At 57.1% G+C, this 13,202-nt stretch overlaps 1 protein-coding gene across 4 annotated transcripts in view; it reads right to left on the reverse strand.

Moving 5' to 3' along the window:
- The window catches only part of DRAXIN (dorsal inhibitory axon guidance protein), a 30,129-nt gene that overhangs the window by 15,187 nt on the left and 1,740 nt on the right, over nucleotides 1–13,202 (reverse strand). For 3 of the 4 annotated variants that reach the window (XM_032393547.1, XM_032393555.1, XM_032393536.1), the window contains exon 2: nucleotides 1,246–1,733. In XM_032393547.1, the coding sequence (XP_032249438.1) occupies nucleotides 1,246–1,723 (478 nt within the window). In that variant the 5' untranslated portion in view covers nucleotides 1,724–1,733. The remainder of the gene's footprint in view (nucleotides 1–1,245; nucleotides 1,734–13,202) is intronic. The other variant, XM_032393567.1, reaches the window with a different exon arrangement.

The following is a 13,202-nucleotide window of genomic DNA, read 5'->3' on the forward strand; positions in this document are numbered from 1 at the left end:
GATGAGTTCATGCTCCAAGGATGCCAGCGTCCCCTCCCCAACCTGAAACGTGACCTCCAGGGGTGGAGGCTACGTCTAAGCTGGGGTCTCTCAACCGTGTTCTGTCCACCTGGTGGGGGGGGGTCTCAGTAGGCCTGGCAGGGAAGCAAGCCCCAGCTGATGCAGGTGAAGGGGGCGCCGAGTCTCCATCACTCTCCTCCTACAGAACACTTGCCCCACGTTTGTGGAACTTGGTCTGCCCAGGAGGCCGTCTGGTCACATGAAGAGACTCGGAAGCTGAGGTTGCCTGGTGGCCTTGGGGCCTGGTGAGACAGGAGGAACCGCCTGGATGGAGCTGCTGGGGCATGTTTGTTCAAGGACTCAGTGGGCAAAGGGAGGGGGCAGCTGGGGCCAGGGGGAGTGGGGCCCTCACAGGGATTTGGGGATGTGGGGGAAACTTAAAAGAAGGTGAGCAGGGCTGCAGGGGAGCACCCCAAGAGACACACAGGGCAGAGGCTGGAGGGATAAGGACACCTCGTCTCTCCCTGGGTCATCTGTGTCCGGGTCGGAGGCCAGTGATTCCACGTCGAGAGCAAGTTGAGAATTAGCTACTGCTCATTGCCCCTGACGCTTGCTAGGTGCCATTCTGAGCATCTAAGTCATCTATGAATCGACCCTGAGCGTAGATGGGATGCAAAATTATCCTCATTTTGCAGAGGGAGAAACTGAGGCACAGAAAGGTGACTTGCTCAGGGCACATGGCCAGTAAGTTGCAGAGTCACAACCCGAACTTGGGCAGACCCAGCGTCAGGTTTCTAAGTGCTTGGTCCCCGCTCTGGGCTTCAGAGTTGATTAAGTGATGTGCTTAGAGGGCACTGAACTAGTGCATCTCAGTTCAGGGCTCATAGTGGGGTGGATTTAGGTCAGACACAAGGTAGAACTTCCTGACTTAGGAGGATCGTTCATTGTTAAGACGGAGCTTCGAAAGCTATGTATCCCTCTCTTCCCCTGTTCCACCACCAGGCCTCTCCCAGCTCCCTCCCCTTCCCAGATCACTTTGACTTTTGAGAGACCCCTCCCCTTCTCTGGGGGCTCACTGCCTGCCCTCTTTGGGGCCTCTGGATATCTTCCCAGGGTCCTCACATCATTGACACTTCACTCACGGCCTCCCCCTCCTGCTTGGAGAGCCCCCTTGGCCATTTGGGTATGACCTTCCCCCATCCCCCTACCCCTCCCTTCCAGGGCAGGACCCCAGCCCCCGCAGACCTCCGCTACCTCTGTGCAGCTTCAACCTCTCTCTGCGCCTCTTGTGCTCCCTGCTGCGTTTCTTGACCCTCTCTGACCCAGGAGACCGGTTCTCCTTCTCAGGGTAGGGCAGCGCCAGCCCCAGGAGCAGCTCCTTGTCCTGCACCAGGCCTGCAGGACTCTGCCCAGGCAGCAGCTCCCCTGCTCCTGGCAGCCTGGAGGCCTGCCTGGTGGTGGAGACCACAGTTCCGTCCTGGGCCCGGCCGGGCATGCCTGAGCCCCGCTCCTTCTTGCCCAGACCCCGCCGGCGGTGGTGGCTGGCTGGAGGCATCCACAGTGCTGGGTCCTGGAGGTCGATGTGATTCTCAGGAAGGTTCCGAGCAAGGGTTCCAGGTCCCAGGGAGCCTGCCAGGCTCAGCTCCAGGAGCACCAGGAGGGCGAGGAACAGCATAGGGACAATGTGGGTGCTGGGCCCAGCCAGCCCCAGGAGCAGCCCCATGAGCTCTGGTCTGGAAGAAAAGCAACACCATGAGTGGACAGCTTAGCAGCCCTCCTCCTCTTCTGCTTCCCCATTTCCAAGTCCCCTGGCCCACATTATTAGAGCCCGGTGTCTCTCAACAGGGATCAGGACAACTTTGCCCCCAGGGGACATTTGGCAACGCCTGGAGACATTTTTAGTTGTCACAGCCGGGTGGTGCTGCTATTCCAGTGGCTGGGGTCAGGGATGCTGCTGGACGCCCCGCAGCTCACAGGATGACCCCACCATGGAGACTTCCCGGCCCAGAGAGACCACAGTGCCAAGGCTGGGAAGCCCTGGTTTAGTTTAAGCAACATCCAGCTTCCAGATGAGTCTAGAATCCCTTTCTCCACACGCACCTCTGCCCTTTGCCAAGTCCCCCAGAATGAGCTGAGTCCTTCCAAGCTCAGAAATAGGCCTGTCATCCCCGAGGCTTGACTCAAAGCGTAAATTCAAAGGAACAGAACAGCTTCTCTGAGCACGTGCCCTAGGCAGGAATCAGCTTTAGTGCTTCGCGGGAATTTATATCACTTTGTCCTTTCGACAAGCGTCCGAGGTGGCTCCCAGCATTTTCTGCAGCAGAAATTAACTGGCGTACTTGGCATTGCCATGTCTGTGCTCTGAACCTCGCTCACGGCTGCCCCAAGACAGCCCAGTCCTGTCCTTGCTCCTTTCTTTCCCTCCAAGGGCCCGGCAGGTTCTGACCCAGCTCTGTCCCTGCTGGGGCTGAGGAACTCTGGAAGCCTGGCTCTGCCGCCTGCTGGGCGGGGTGAGCTGACCCTGACCTACCCTCAGGAGCACCCTCCTTTCTCCACCAGAAGTGGGGCCTCCTCCTGTGGGAGGAGGGAGTGACCGCCGGATGTCCCGGAGGACCTTGAAGCTAAGGCTCATAAGCCCTGTGGATGGGGTGGGGTGGGGTGTCTGCTGAAGTCTGGAGACCTCCCCCTGCAGCCCTCCCCTGCGGCCCTCCCCCATGGCCCTCCCCCACGGCCCCCACCTCTGTACCAGTCTCACAGCGTCCGGACAAGTTCGGCACCAGGCTAGCCAGGCTGATTGAATTTTTATGGCCTCCCCGGGCCTCCTACGTAGCCATTAGGCAGGCAGAGGTGCTTACACAACCATTTCCTTTGATTTGCAGCCATGGGATCGCCCAGGGCCGAGGAAAGGTTGGTGGGCCTGTGATAATTCCCAGCATCTCTCCCTCCAGCCCTCTCAGTCCCTGCAACTCTCTCCCACCTCACCGCCCCCCACCCCCCGCACCCCCACCAGGTTCATCTTTAGCCAACTCCCAGTGAGGCCCTGGGAATGGTCATGGGCGGAGAGGGTAGGTGGGACAGGGAGGCTGGAGCCCAGCCGGGCTGACCCACTCTGAGGGGGTGGGGGGCCAGAGGGGGGGATTAGCTCCTCCCACCTTGCCTGGTCCCCACCATCCTTTATCCTGCTCTCCCTTCATCCCAGCCAGGAGTGTGCTGGTCCCCGGGAGGCCCGGGCCCTGTCCCCACCACTGCCCTTAGTTCTGCTCTTCCTGGAACCATGGACTGAGAGAAAGAGGCTGCCCTATATCCCCTCCCACCTCGGGAGCTGCATGCACGTCCTGGGAGAGCCTCAGGAGCTGTGTGGGACCATGGGATGGCTTGGGGTGACAACTCCAGTCTCATCACACACCCTTGCATTCCTAAGACTATACACCATGCAGCCCCAGCCCGCTCTCCTGGCCGCCTCATGGGCCACAAGAGGATTCTGCCCCCTCGGCCTCACCTCCAGCCTTTCCATAATGAGGGCTCTGGAGGCCCAGCTCAGGCAGCCAGGCCCGCGCTCCGGAGCTCCTGAGCAGCTGGGTGGGAGGAGGGGCCCATTCTAAAGGCCTGTCAGTCAAGTATTGTTCTGCTCCCAGGAACCCCTCAAACCCGGTTTCCAGGCCTGAGGCAGATGTGGGCTGCTCTCCAGGCTGGCGTTGGCCAGACTTAGCTCTCCGTGTGGCTGAGAAAGGCTTTGAGGCTGTGTGGGATGCTGTCCCCCGCCTGGCCCAGCCCTTCTGTCTCGCAGGGACAATAGCCCCGGAGAAGCCCACAGAGCGCCCTCCTGGGAGGGAAGCTTTGGAATCCCCCCTCCCGCGGTGGGAGTCGGTGAGGCAGGTCACTCCAGAAGTGCAGGAAGAGGCCAGCGAAGCTTGCAGAGAAGGAGGGGTGGGCTGAGCCGCGGGCCTGTGCTTGACACGTAGCTAGTCAGTGACTCCCAGAGCCAAGGTCTGAGCTCACTGACCCGCCCCCGGGGGGCGCTGTCTCAGGGGACGGCCCCTCCTCTGCAGAGCCCAGAGAGGAAGCCTGTCCCCACACCCTCAAGGCACCACGAGCCCATCCGTAGCCATCTCTCTGTCTCTCTCTCTCTCTCACTGAAGTCCTGTTGCCAAGACTCTTCTAGTGGCTGTGGGTCTGTTTAATGTACCCCAACTAATTTCAGGGCCATCTTTGCTCCCTCCCTCCCTTTGCACCCCACAAATCATGCACGAGCCAGCCAGGGGCCAGCAAGAGGGGGATTTCGGTGTGTAGTGCTGATGCACCCACGGGGAGCCGTTCCTCTGCCAGGACCTTCTCCGCACCATTCTGCCCCAGACCAGCCCATACTCCTGACAGATTTCTCTGAGCCTAACCCTCGCCTGCTTAAAACCGTCCTTGGCTCCCTGTTGCCTTCCCATTTAACCATGGACTCCTTACCTTGGCACTCAAGACCTTGTATAATGTGGCCCCGACCTGGCTTTGTAGCCTCGACTTCTACTCCCTCCCCTTCACAGCCAACCAGAGACTATTCCCTGGGCCCCAAACACACCCCTCCTTTGCTGTGTCTATTCTCACTTGGGCTGTTCCCTCCGCCTGAAACAACCTCACCTCTCCACCCCCATCTCTCTCTGTCCAAATCCTGCCCATCCTCTGGGGTCCATCCCAAATGTCCTCTCCTCCAGGAAGCCTCGTCCATCCCCCAGTTATGAGTGCTCCCACACAGCTTTGTCCAGCTCTTGAAGACCTCCCGTGCTGTCTCGTGCTGGGGCAGTTGGCCTTTTTTTTTAAGATTCTGACTGGACATAAAGATCCTATGGGTCTCCATCCCACTCTTCCCTCTGTTCCTATCACATCTATAGGACCCTGCAAATAATAGGCACTAACTATGGATCGGGATGGAAGTAGATTGAGCACAAACTGACAGCCGCGCAGAAGATCACAAATAAATTCTCAGGGTGTGTGTGTGGGTGTGTGTGTGTGTGTGTGAGAGAGAGAGAGAGAGAGAGAGAGAGAGAGAGAGAGCTAGCGCTGGAGTGAGGGCTGAGGATCCTGGCACCACTTTGCCCTGATGACTACATGGAGCCCTCTCTCCAAGCCCACAGGATTTGTATGCAGATCTTGGCACAGCCCAGCAGCCAAGATGCCAGCCTGGCAAAGTGCCACTCAGGAAACGTGGGATTCTACAGAAGTGGTGCCAGGGATCCACGGCGATGAAGGGCTCCAATCCATTTCTGTCACTCTGGAAGCCGGTTGGAGGCTGCGTCACAAAGCGCCAAGCATCCAGGCAGAAAGGGGCAGCAGGTGCCCACCTCCCCCAGCCCCGTCAGCCCTGGACGGTTCTGCCTGTGGCTTGCTCACCAAGTCTGCTCTGCTGCGTCCCCAGCAGCCTGGAGGAGAGCTGTCGAGGGACATCAGGACCCGTCCACAGCCCAGAGATGGCCCTCGGCCCTCTCATAACTGAGATCTAAGTGACTCACTAAAAGCAAAACAAAACAAAAGCAAACGTAATCATCGGAGCCGCTGTTTCCTGGGGAAATGTGGGGCCCAGGCTCTCACATGCTGATTTCACCCACTTCTTACAGAGTCCTCTCAGCTACCCTGCGCAGCGTGCCATTTTCCACACTTTTACAATGAGGAAGCTGAGACTCTGGGCAGGGGGCGGGGTAAACCACACATCCAAGATGATGCGACTCACGCCGCACACACAAGACAGTCCTTGCACACCCTGCCCGTGCACTGAGCTTCATCAGAGGTCCCCTGCCTCGCCCTCATAATCTGTTATTGCTGTGAGTGCAGTCAAGGCCCAAGAGGGGGTCCAGACACTGGCAGCTGGGGACAGAGGGGAAAGAGCTGACCTCATGTCCTTAAGCTGTCTCTACACGGTGGGGACAGCTGACCTGCAAACTGTCGCCATCCAAAGGCTGCATGTGCAAATGAAGGCAATTAATTGAGCCTGGAGTGGGCTTTGATTCCTGACCCCTCCCCCACCAACAGCCTGGCATGTGGGGGCTGGGAGACTGGGGGGACTGCTGCCCCACCTGCCTGGCAGACAACTGTGGAGCTGGGATGCCCCTGGGCATCCCAGGACAGCTGTAGGTTCACATTCCTGCTTTGCTGATCAGCTCATCCGCTGCATGGTGGGTTGGGGGATGGTGGGTTGGGGGCGGGAAGCAGGGGGGAGGTGGGTGGGGGTGGGAGTAGGGCTGGCTGAGGGGCATCCGATGGGGATCTGGGCCAGGAATATCAGTGATGCTCTGACGGAGCTGAGGATTAGGGAGCTCAGTCCGGGCTGTGAGCCAGACAACCACCCACTGGGAGAACTTGGCCCATGAATCCCTCTCCCTGACTCTGGGTCTCCTCCTCATGTGGGAAAAGGACACATTGGAGCCACCACATTTGGTAGAGATGTTTCAGGGGTCCTTTAGATGTTTGATTCCAACGTTACTTTTTAAAAAATATATTTTAAACTATTCTGAAAGCTGTAGCAAAAACAGCAGACTCTCAGAGGCGTTCTCTGCTCCAATTTGAACATGAGTGTGCCATCACAACTCGGGTTCTCCCGGGTCACTGAAGAGTGTCCCAGGGATGTAAGGTGAGCAGTTTCAAAGAACCGTGCCCATTTGCACCTACTTATGTACCCACTCCAGGATTTTCTGGACGTGACTGACCAAAGCCAGTTAGAGGCCCAGCCTCCTCGGAACAAGTGCAACCCGCAACCACTACATGCCTTCATATCCCCAAGGACGGGTTCTTTTTTCTCGCTGATTCGCTTTAAGGCAGGATTGTAAATTGGGGGCATAAGGGTGGTCACCTGGCATGTCTACGCAGGAGGCTGAATGCTTAGGAGAGCTTGAAGTTGTGTCTGCCTGAGACAGGGAAAATTTTGATTCCGGGAAGAGATTCGTGGTGGGGGTGTTCTGTTCGTAAAACACTGCCTTTCTCAGTTTGATGTGTTGGGATTATGAATAAGATTCCATGGGAAATGATTTGCATTGCTCGAAAAAGTTGGGTGAGGGGAATAGGGGAAGAAGACCACTGGATCAACAGGTTGGGTGGCCTCGGCCTTGTGTGCCATGCTGGGGAGCCTGGGAATTTACGACTCACAGTGACAAGCTGTCTCTATCTGTCTGCCTAACTGACAGCCCCCTGTGGGGAGGGATGACAGGTAATATCCTTCAGGATCTGGAGTAAGTCCCCAGGGGCTAGGAGCATCTCCTGAGGGAGCGTGAATTCAGAGGCCGTATTGGTTCATGCTAAAAGATAAAGCACGGGGCACCTGGGTGGCTCAGTAGGTTAAGTGTCTGCCTTCAGCTCAGGTCATGGTCCCAGGGTCCTGGGATTGAGTCTTGAGTCAGGCTTCCTGCTTGGTAGGGAGCCTGCTTCTCCGTCTCCCCCTACCCCTCTCCCTGCTTGTGCTCTCTCTCTCTCTGTCAAATAAATAAATAAAATCTTTAAAAAAAATAAAGAGCTCCCCCCCACTCCCAGCCCCTCGACACCCCCAGCCTGGGAGCCCTGGCAGCGACTATAGACCTGGAACCCTGGCTCAGTAGTGCTTAGGATGGATTTTGTTCAATGCAATAATCATCTCTGGTTTTACATTCCCATATGTCCATCTCTGGTTTTACATTCCCATATGTCCATCTCTGGTTTTACATTCCCAATGTCCTAACTTGGAACCCATCTGTCTGACTCCTCCCTCTGGCGCCTCGTCCTCATCAGGTTGGCCGCTTCCTGGAAGGGCTGGACGTGGAGAATGGAGGGGTCCATCGCCAGGCCCTCCTTCTGCTCTTAGAACTGTGGGGCTGCCCGAGCTGGAGCTCCGGTTGGGGGGGTCTTAGAGCTCCTGGGAGCAGATTCCTGTCTTCTTTAGAGGGAGCTGACCCCCCCAGGGCTGGAAAATGGGTAATTTTGCTTGTTCGATCAAAACTGTTATAGCCTAGATGAGAGGAGGGGAGGGACAGGCGGCTCATAAATTCATGGGCTGGGCTCTTCCCAAGGCATTTTGTGACTAGACTTCGTCCCTCTAGCTGCTCCCACCATCAGACCTCCTCATGAGTCCTAATGTCCCTATCTGTGAAATGGGACTATCAGCCTGTCATGAGGTAGGATTATTTAGGAGATCAGTATTTCTGTATGCTGCGTATCTGGGGAGGAAGCAGGATTCCAGTATGCATGGAACCCAGGTAGTGTATATGGGGTGGAAGGCAGCAAAGAGGTGCCCACTAGTGGGATGCTGCCCTGGGCGCTGCTCACTGACATTCTGGGGCCTTGACAGTCTTGAGCTAGTCCCTACCCCTCTCCCTGGCCAGTAGGAAGGGCCCTCAGAAGAGCCAGAGCCCTACCTACCCTTCCATAGGCCTTTGAGCCAACCTGGCCTCACACAGAGGACTCTGCATCTTGACCCCTGGAGCACCAGGTGTTGAGCACCGGGTGCTTCTCTGCAATGGAGGCTGCAGGGGAGAGTGACACCAGGTGGTCACCACTTGCTGAGCCCCTCTGGGTGCAGGACCTGGATGTCACGTCAGCCTCCTCCAGTCTGAAGGAGGAGACCTGGTTCTGCTCCAGAAATTGCCAGTCCTAGTGGGGATACTAGCCCTGGCCCTAGAGAGCTCCCAGTATGATAGGGGAGATCTAGGTCTTGCCTTGGGAGACTAGGATCTAGGGAGGACTCCTAGATGGATAAGAAAGACACCACTCCTGCCCACAAGGAACTCTCAGCCCTGGCCCCAAGCTGCCCTTAGGGATTTCCCAGTCTGATAGGAGAGACCCAAATCTGGCCTTGGAAGTTCCCAGAACATGGGGAAAACATATCCTTTGCTAGAAGGAGATTCTAATCTGCGGGCAAAGACATAGTCCCCTGATCTCCAAGTATCCCCACTCGGACCAGGTAGAGAGGCCGCAGGTCTAATGAAAGATCAAGGCACAACCATAACTAGCAATGATTCGAACACAGATGGCGGCACAAATCCATGAAGCTCCGCCATGGGAGGGCCCCATGGAGCCGAGCGGGAAGAGCTGTGTGACCTTGGGCGAGTCACTGAACCTCTCTGAGCCTCAGTTTCTTCTCCTATAAAATGCTAGGCCTTGTGAGGAGGAGGAGAGGTAAAGTATATAAAGTGAGCAGTCACCAGTAAGGGCAAAATAAGCATGAGCCCTCCTTATTATGGGGAAGGGAGAGAGAGAGTGGGTGGCAAGTGGAGGTGGGGAGAGGGGTTGGTCCTGGAAGCATTTGTGCATCTGTGCCCGTGTGTGTAGGGGGGCAAGCGCAGGTGGTCCTGTCCTCAGTCCTCAGTGGGGTGATCGATGGTTTCCATGGGGTGGGGCAGGACAGGCCCAGGCCTGCCTGGAGAGGACCATTGTCTTGGTAAATGAGGTTTGGCTTCCCCACAGGGGCGGCCCCATCTGCTTACATTGTTTCCAACAGCAGCCTTGGGAATTAGCAACCCCCCAAGGCCTTACACCTCAAAAAACCTACGTAGGGGTGTTGAGTTGGGGGGCTCCTCAGAGCCCCCCCCCCCCCCCCCCGAGGCTCCCCCCTTTGTGCTTCTCTCTCCCCGTGTCCCCCGCCCACCTCCTGGCCAGAGTCCTGACTTCTGCTACATTATAGGTAGCCACCCCTTCCCCCCAAGCAATCCTCTGGCACCCCTCTTCCCCAACTTCATTATCTTGGTGCCCAGACAATTTAACACCACTTTGCTGTTCGGTCAGAACCACCACTTAATCATCAAGTGACAAAATGCTTGCTGTTCGCTCTGGCAGAGGCCAGCGTGGAGTGGAAAGACACCTGGTGTCAGGCAGGCCTGGGGGTGGATCCTGGCTCCTGCACTTCTTAGCTGGGTGACCCTGGGCAAGTCATTTAACCACTCTGGGGTTCAGTCCCACATCTGAAAGAGGAATGTGTTGTTTGAGTACCATTTATTGGCCGTTTACTAATGGGGGGGGCCCAGAACTTTATGCGCATTATCTAATTCAGCCCTTTGAAGTGGGCAAACAGGACTCAACATCAGGACAAAGCTTTGAGGGACTTGCCCAAGGTCACACAGTAGAGAAAGTGGTAGAGCTGAGACTTGAACCCATGGTTATTGACTCCAAAGGCAGGTCCTCTGACCACTCCTCATGCTACCCTCGGTGACCCATACCAGTGCCGGTGCTGTGACTCTCAAGGACAGCTCATGTGGGCGGCTGTGACCCAGAGCCTGGCACAGAGACCTTCAAGGACAGCTCATGTGGGGGGCCGTAACCCAGAGCCTGGCACAGAGACCTTCAAGGACGGCTCATGTGGGGGGCCGTAACCCAGAGCCTGGCACAGAGAGAGCCTCAAAAAACTTGTAGTTTCTACAATGACTTCATCTCACCTGCTCTGGATTCTAGCAGGGGCCTTACCCCTTGTACCCCCACACCCACCCAGTGACGTGTCCCAGACGGTCAATGCCGGACCATGGCGTTGTGGTACGGAGAGCTGCCAAAGCTGGGACCTGGTGGTGGTGAGGGGCAGGGCTTCTAGTGGCAAGGGTTCAGCCACCCTCCCATGTCCTTCCTGCGGAGGGCCTGTGTCCTTCCTGGGGAGGGCTTGTGCTCTGGTGGCCAGCTGGCCCCCTCAAGAGGAAGAGCAGCAGAAGACAGGCAGAGGGGCTGGAGCAGCAAGAGAGGCTGGTGTCACCCGAAAGGGCCAGAATAGGGATGCTCGTATGACACCTGCCCTTGGGAACATGCCCAGGACCCCTCTCCGGAGGGAGCTCCTGTTCTCCCCAGGCTGCAGACTCAGGGAGGCCAGGATGCAGATCCCCGCTCCCCCACATTCCTGGCTGAGACCAATGAAGGAACTCCCTCCAGGTCACATAGCTAGGAAGCCTTTGGTGGGGATTCAAACCCATTCTGCCGGACTTAGGCAATCACTTCCCTGTCTATAACCAGGCACAGAAATCATCCTCATCTTCCAGAAGGATGAAGAGCCCCTAGTACCACGGGGATTTTCCAGGTGGCTTGCTCCCCCTCCAACCTTCCCATCTATGGTCCTTTGCTCCAGGGCCAACCCTGGATAACCTGTGGCTTGCAATTTTCAGTTCACTCCTAACCCCTTGACCAACGGTTCCATTGGATAGAACACGTGTGCACAGAGCACCGACTGTGTGTACTGGGACCACAAATGGAACAAGACCCAGCCCTGCCCAGGGAAGGGCAGACCACGAGAGAAAGGGAGGCAAGGGGGAGTAGGAGGGCTTCCCACAAGAGGGGACGGCTGACCTTGGCCTGCAAGGAGGGCAGGCTTGGACTGAATGCAGGGCAGGGGAGACATTTCAGATGGACGGAAGAGCCCTGGCAAAAGCTCAGAGGAAGCCAGCGTGGAGATGCTCAGCCCTCGGTGGTGGCTGAAACCCAAGATGCAAACGAGAGTACTGTGGGAGGCAGGTAGAGTTGTTAATTGAGTGGCAACAGGGAGCCATTTGCAGGATTCAGGGCTGGGGAGAGGGGGTGGATTGAGTGGTGAGGAGGAAGGCAGAGAAGGTGGGTGAGGGTCAAGGAGGCTCTGAGCCGATTTCTGAGGGGTCGCAGGGGTCGCTGAGCTGGCTTTCCTGAGGATGGCTATGGCCAGAGGAGGAAGAGATGGCAGAGGGCCCTGGGTTGCCAAAGCTGGGCCTGTCTGCCAGGCAGGATCATGAGCAGGAGGCTGGATGGGGTGTGCCTGTGTCTTTTTTTTTTTAAGATTTTATTTATTTATTTGACAGAGAAAGAGATAGTGAGAGCAGGAACACAAGCAGGGTGAGTGGGAGAGGGAGAGCCCCTGTGTCTTCTTTAAAGAGAAAGGCTCAGGTTGCCAGCCCTGACTGGGGCTAAAAACCAGAACTTAGCCAGGAGAGCCTAGAACTTGCCAGCTGGGAGGTTTCCCTCTGCTGAAGTGGCCCTCATTAAGCCACTTGGCCTCTATCACTGCTGGACTCCTGGGGGGGGGGGGGTGTGTGTGTCACCTGCTATGAGGACAGAGATGCTATGATGGTCAGAGGCTCTGGGCAATTATACAGCAGGTCCAGGATACAACAAGACAATGCCCCCAGAGGAAAGGAAATGGCTTGTGAGCTAGTGCCATTAAAAAAGAAATCGGGGCAAGACAGAGGTTCAGAATTGGGAATGAGTCACATGGATGCCTCATGATGAATGACCAGCTGTTGGCAACATTGACTCAGCGACACTCCTCTCATTTTGGAAGCAGAGACCCTTTTCACCCTGATTTTTAAACTGATTTGAGGACAAGCAGAGAGGAGGATCGAGAAGAGAGGACAGTGCCTATGAGAGTGGGAACCCTGTAATGGGGGGGCTGCAACTGTGACCCCCATGTGGTAAGGGACCACAGTCCCGTTTCTCTGCAGTGTCTCTAAGGCTTGAATTGGTGATCCATATCCCCCTTGCTGTGGCGCCCCCAACCCCACCCCAGCCAGGGACTGAAGCCTCCCCCATGATCCCCAAGCGTGTACTGTGCTGGCATCCAATCTGTTTTTTTTTCCCCCCACTGTTCCAACACACGTCCCTGTAGGTAGGTGCTATTATCCCCGTTTTATGAAGGGGACACTGAGGCTCAGAGACATGCGTTCCTTTGTCCACGATCACTCCCAGGGCCTCTGTCTGCCGGATCCCAGAGGGATGGTGCTGAACCCGCACGGGGACACTTCGGCGTGCCACAGGCTGGGAGGAGGGCAGAGTGGAGGAGTGCGCAGGGCAGGAGACCAGATGGAGGCGAAGGCCGGAGGGAACACCCAGTGGAAGAAAGCAAGAAGAAAACCCAAGAGCCCTCACGTCTCAAACCTCGGCTCCTGGCTCCGGCAGGCGGCTGAGACCCGGGTGCGCGAATGGAGAAAAGCCAGTGGGGAGGAAGAGGGCCTGAGCCGGGGCCGTCGGGGTTTGCAAGCGCGCGGAACTGGCCCGGGCGCGGGGCCACCGGCAGCGCCGGAAGGGCGCACCCTGAACCTTCTCCCCCCGACATACTTTAGCCCCCCAGGCAGCCTCGAAAGGGGCAGGAGGACATGCCTGCCAGCTCTGTTCGGGGCTCAGGAAGTCTTCGAAGCTTCTTTGAGCGGTGCGGACTCCCCAGTCCACTCCCCCGCCTTGGTGACCACCCAGAGACTCAGAGACAGAGAGACAAAGAGAGACGCGGTCCCTGAGGGAGGAGGAGAGTGGGCGACAGCCGCGAC

This window comes from Phoca vitulina, unplaced genomic scaffold (genome assembly GCF_004348235.1).
Source record: "Phoca vitulina isolate PV1807 unplaced genomic scaffold, GSC_HSeal_1.0 scaffold2, whole genome shotgun sequence".
Classification (NCBI taxonomy): Eukaryota; Metazoa; Chordata; class Mammalia; order Carnivora; family Phocidae; genus Phoca; species Phoca vitulina.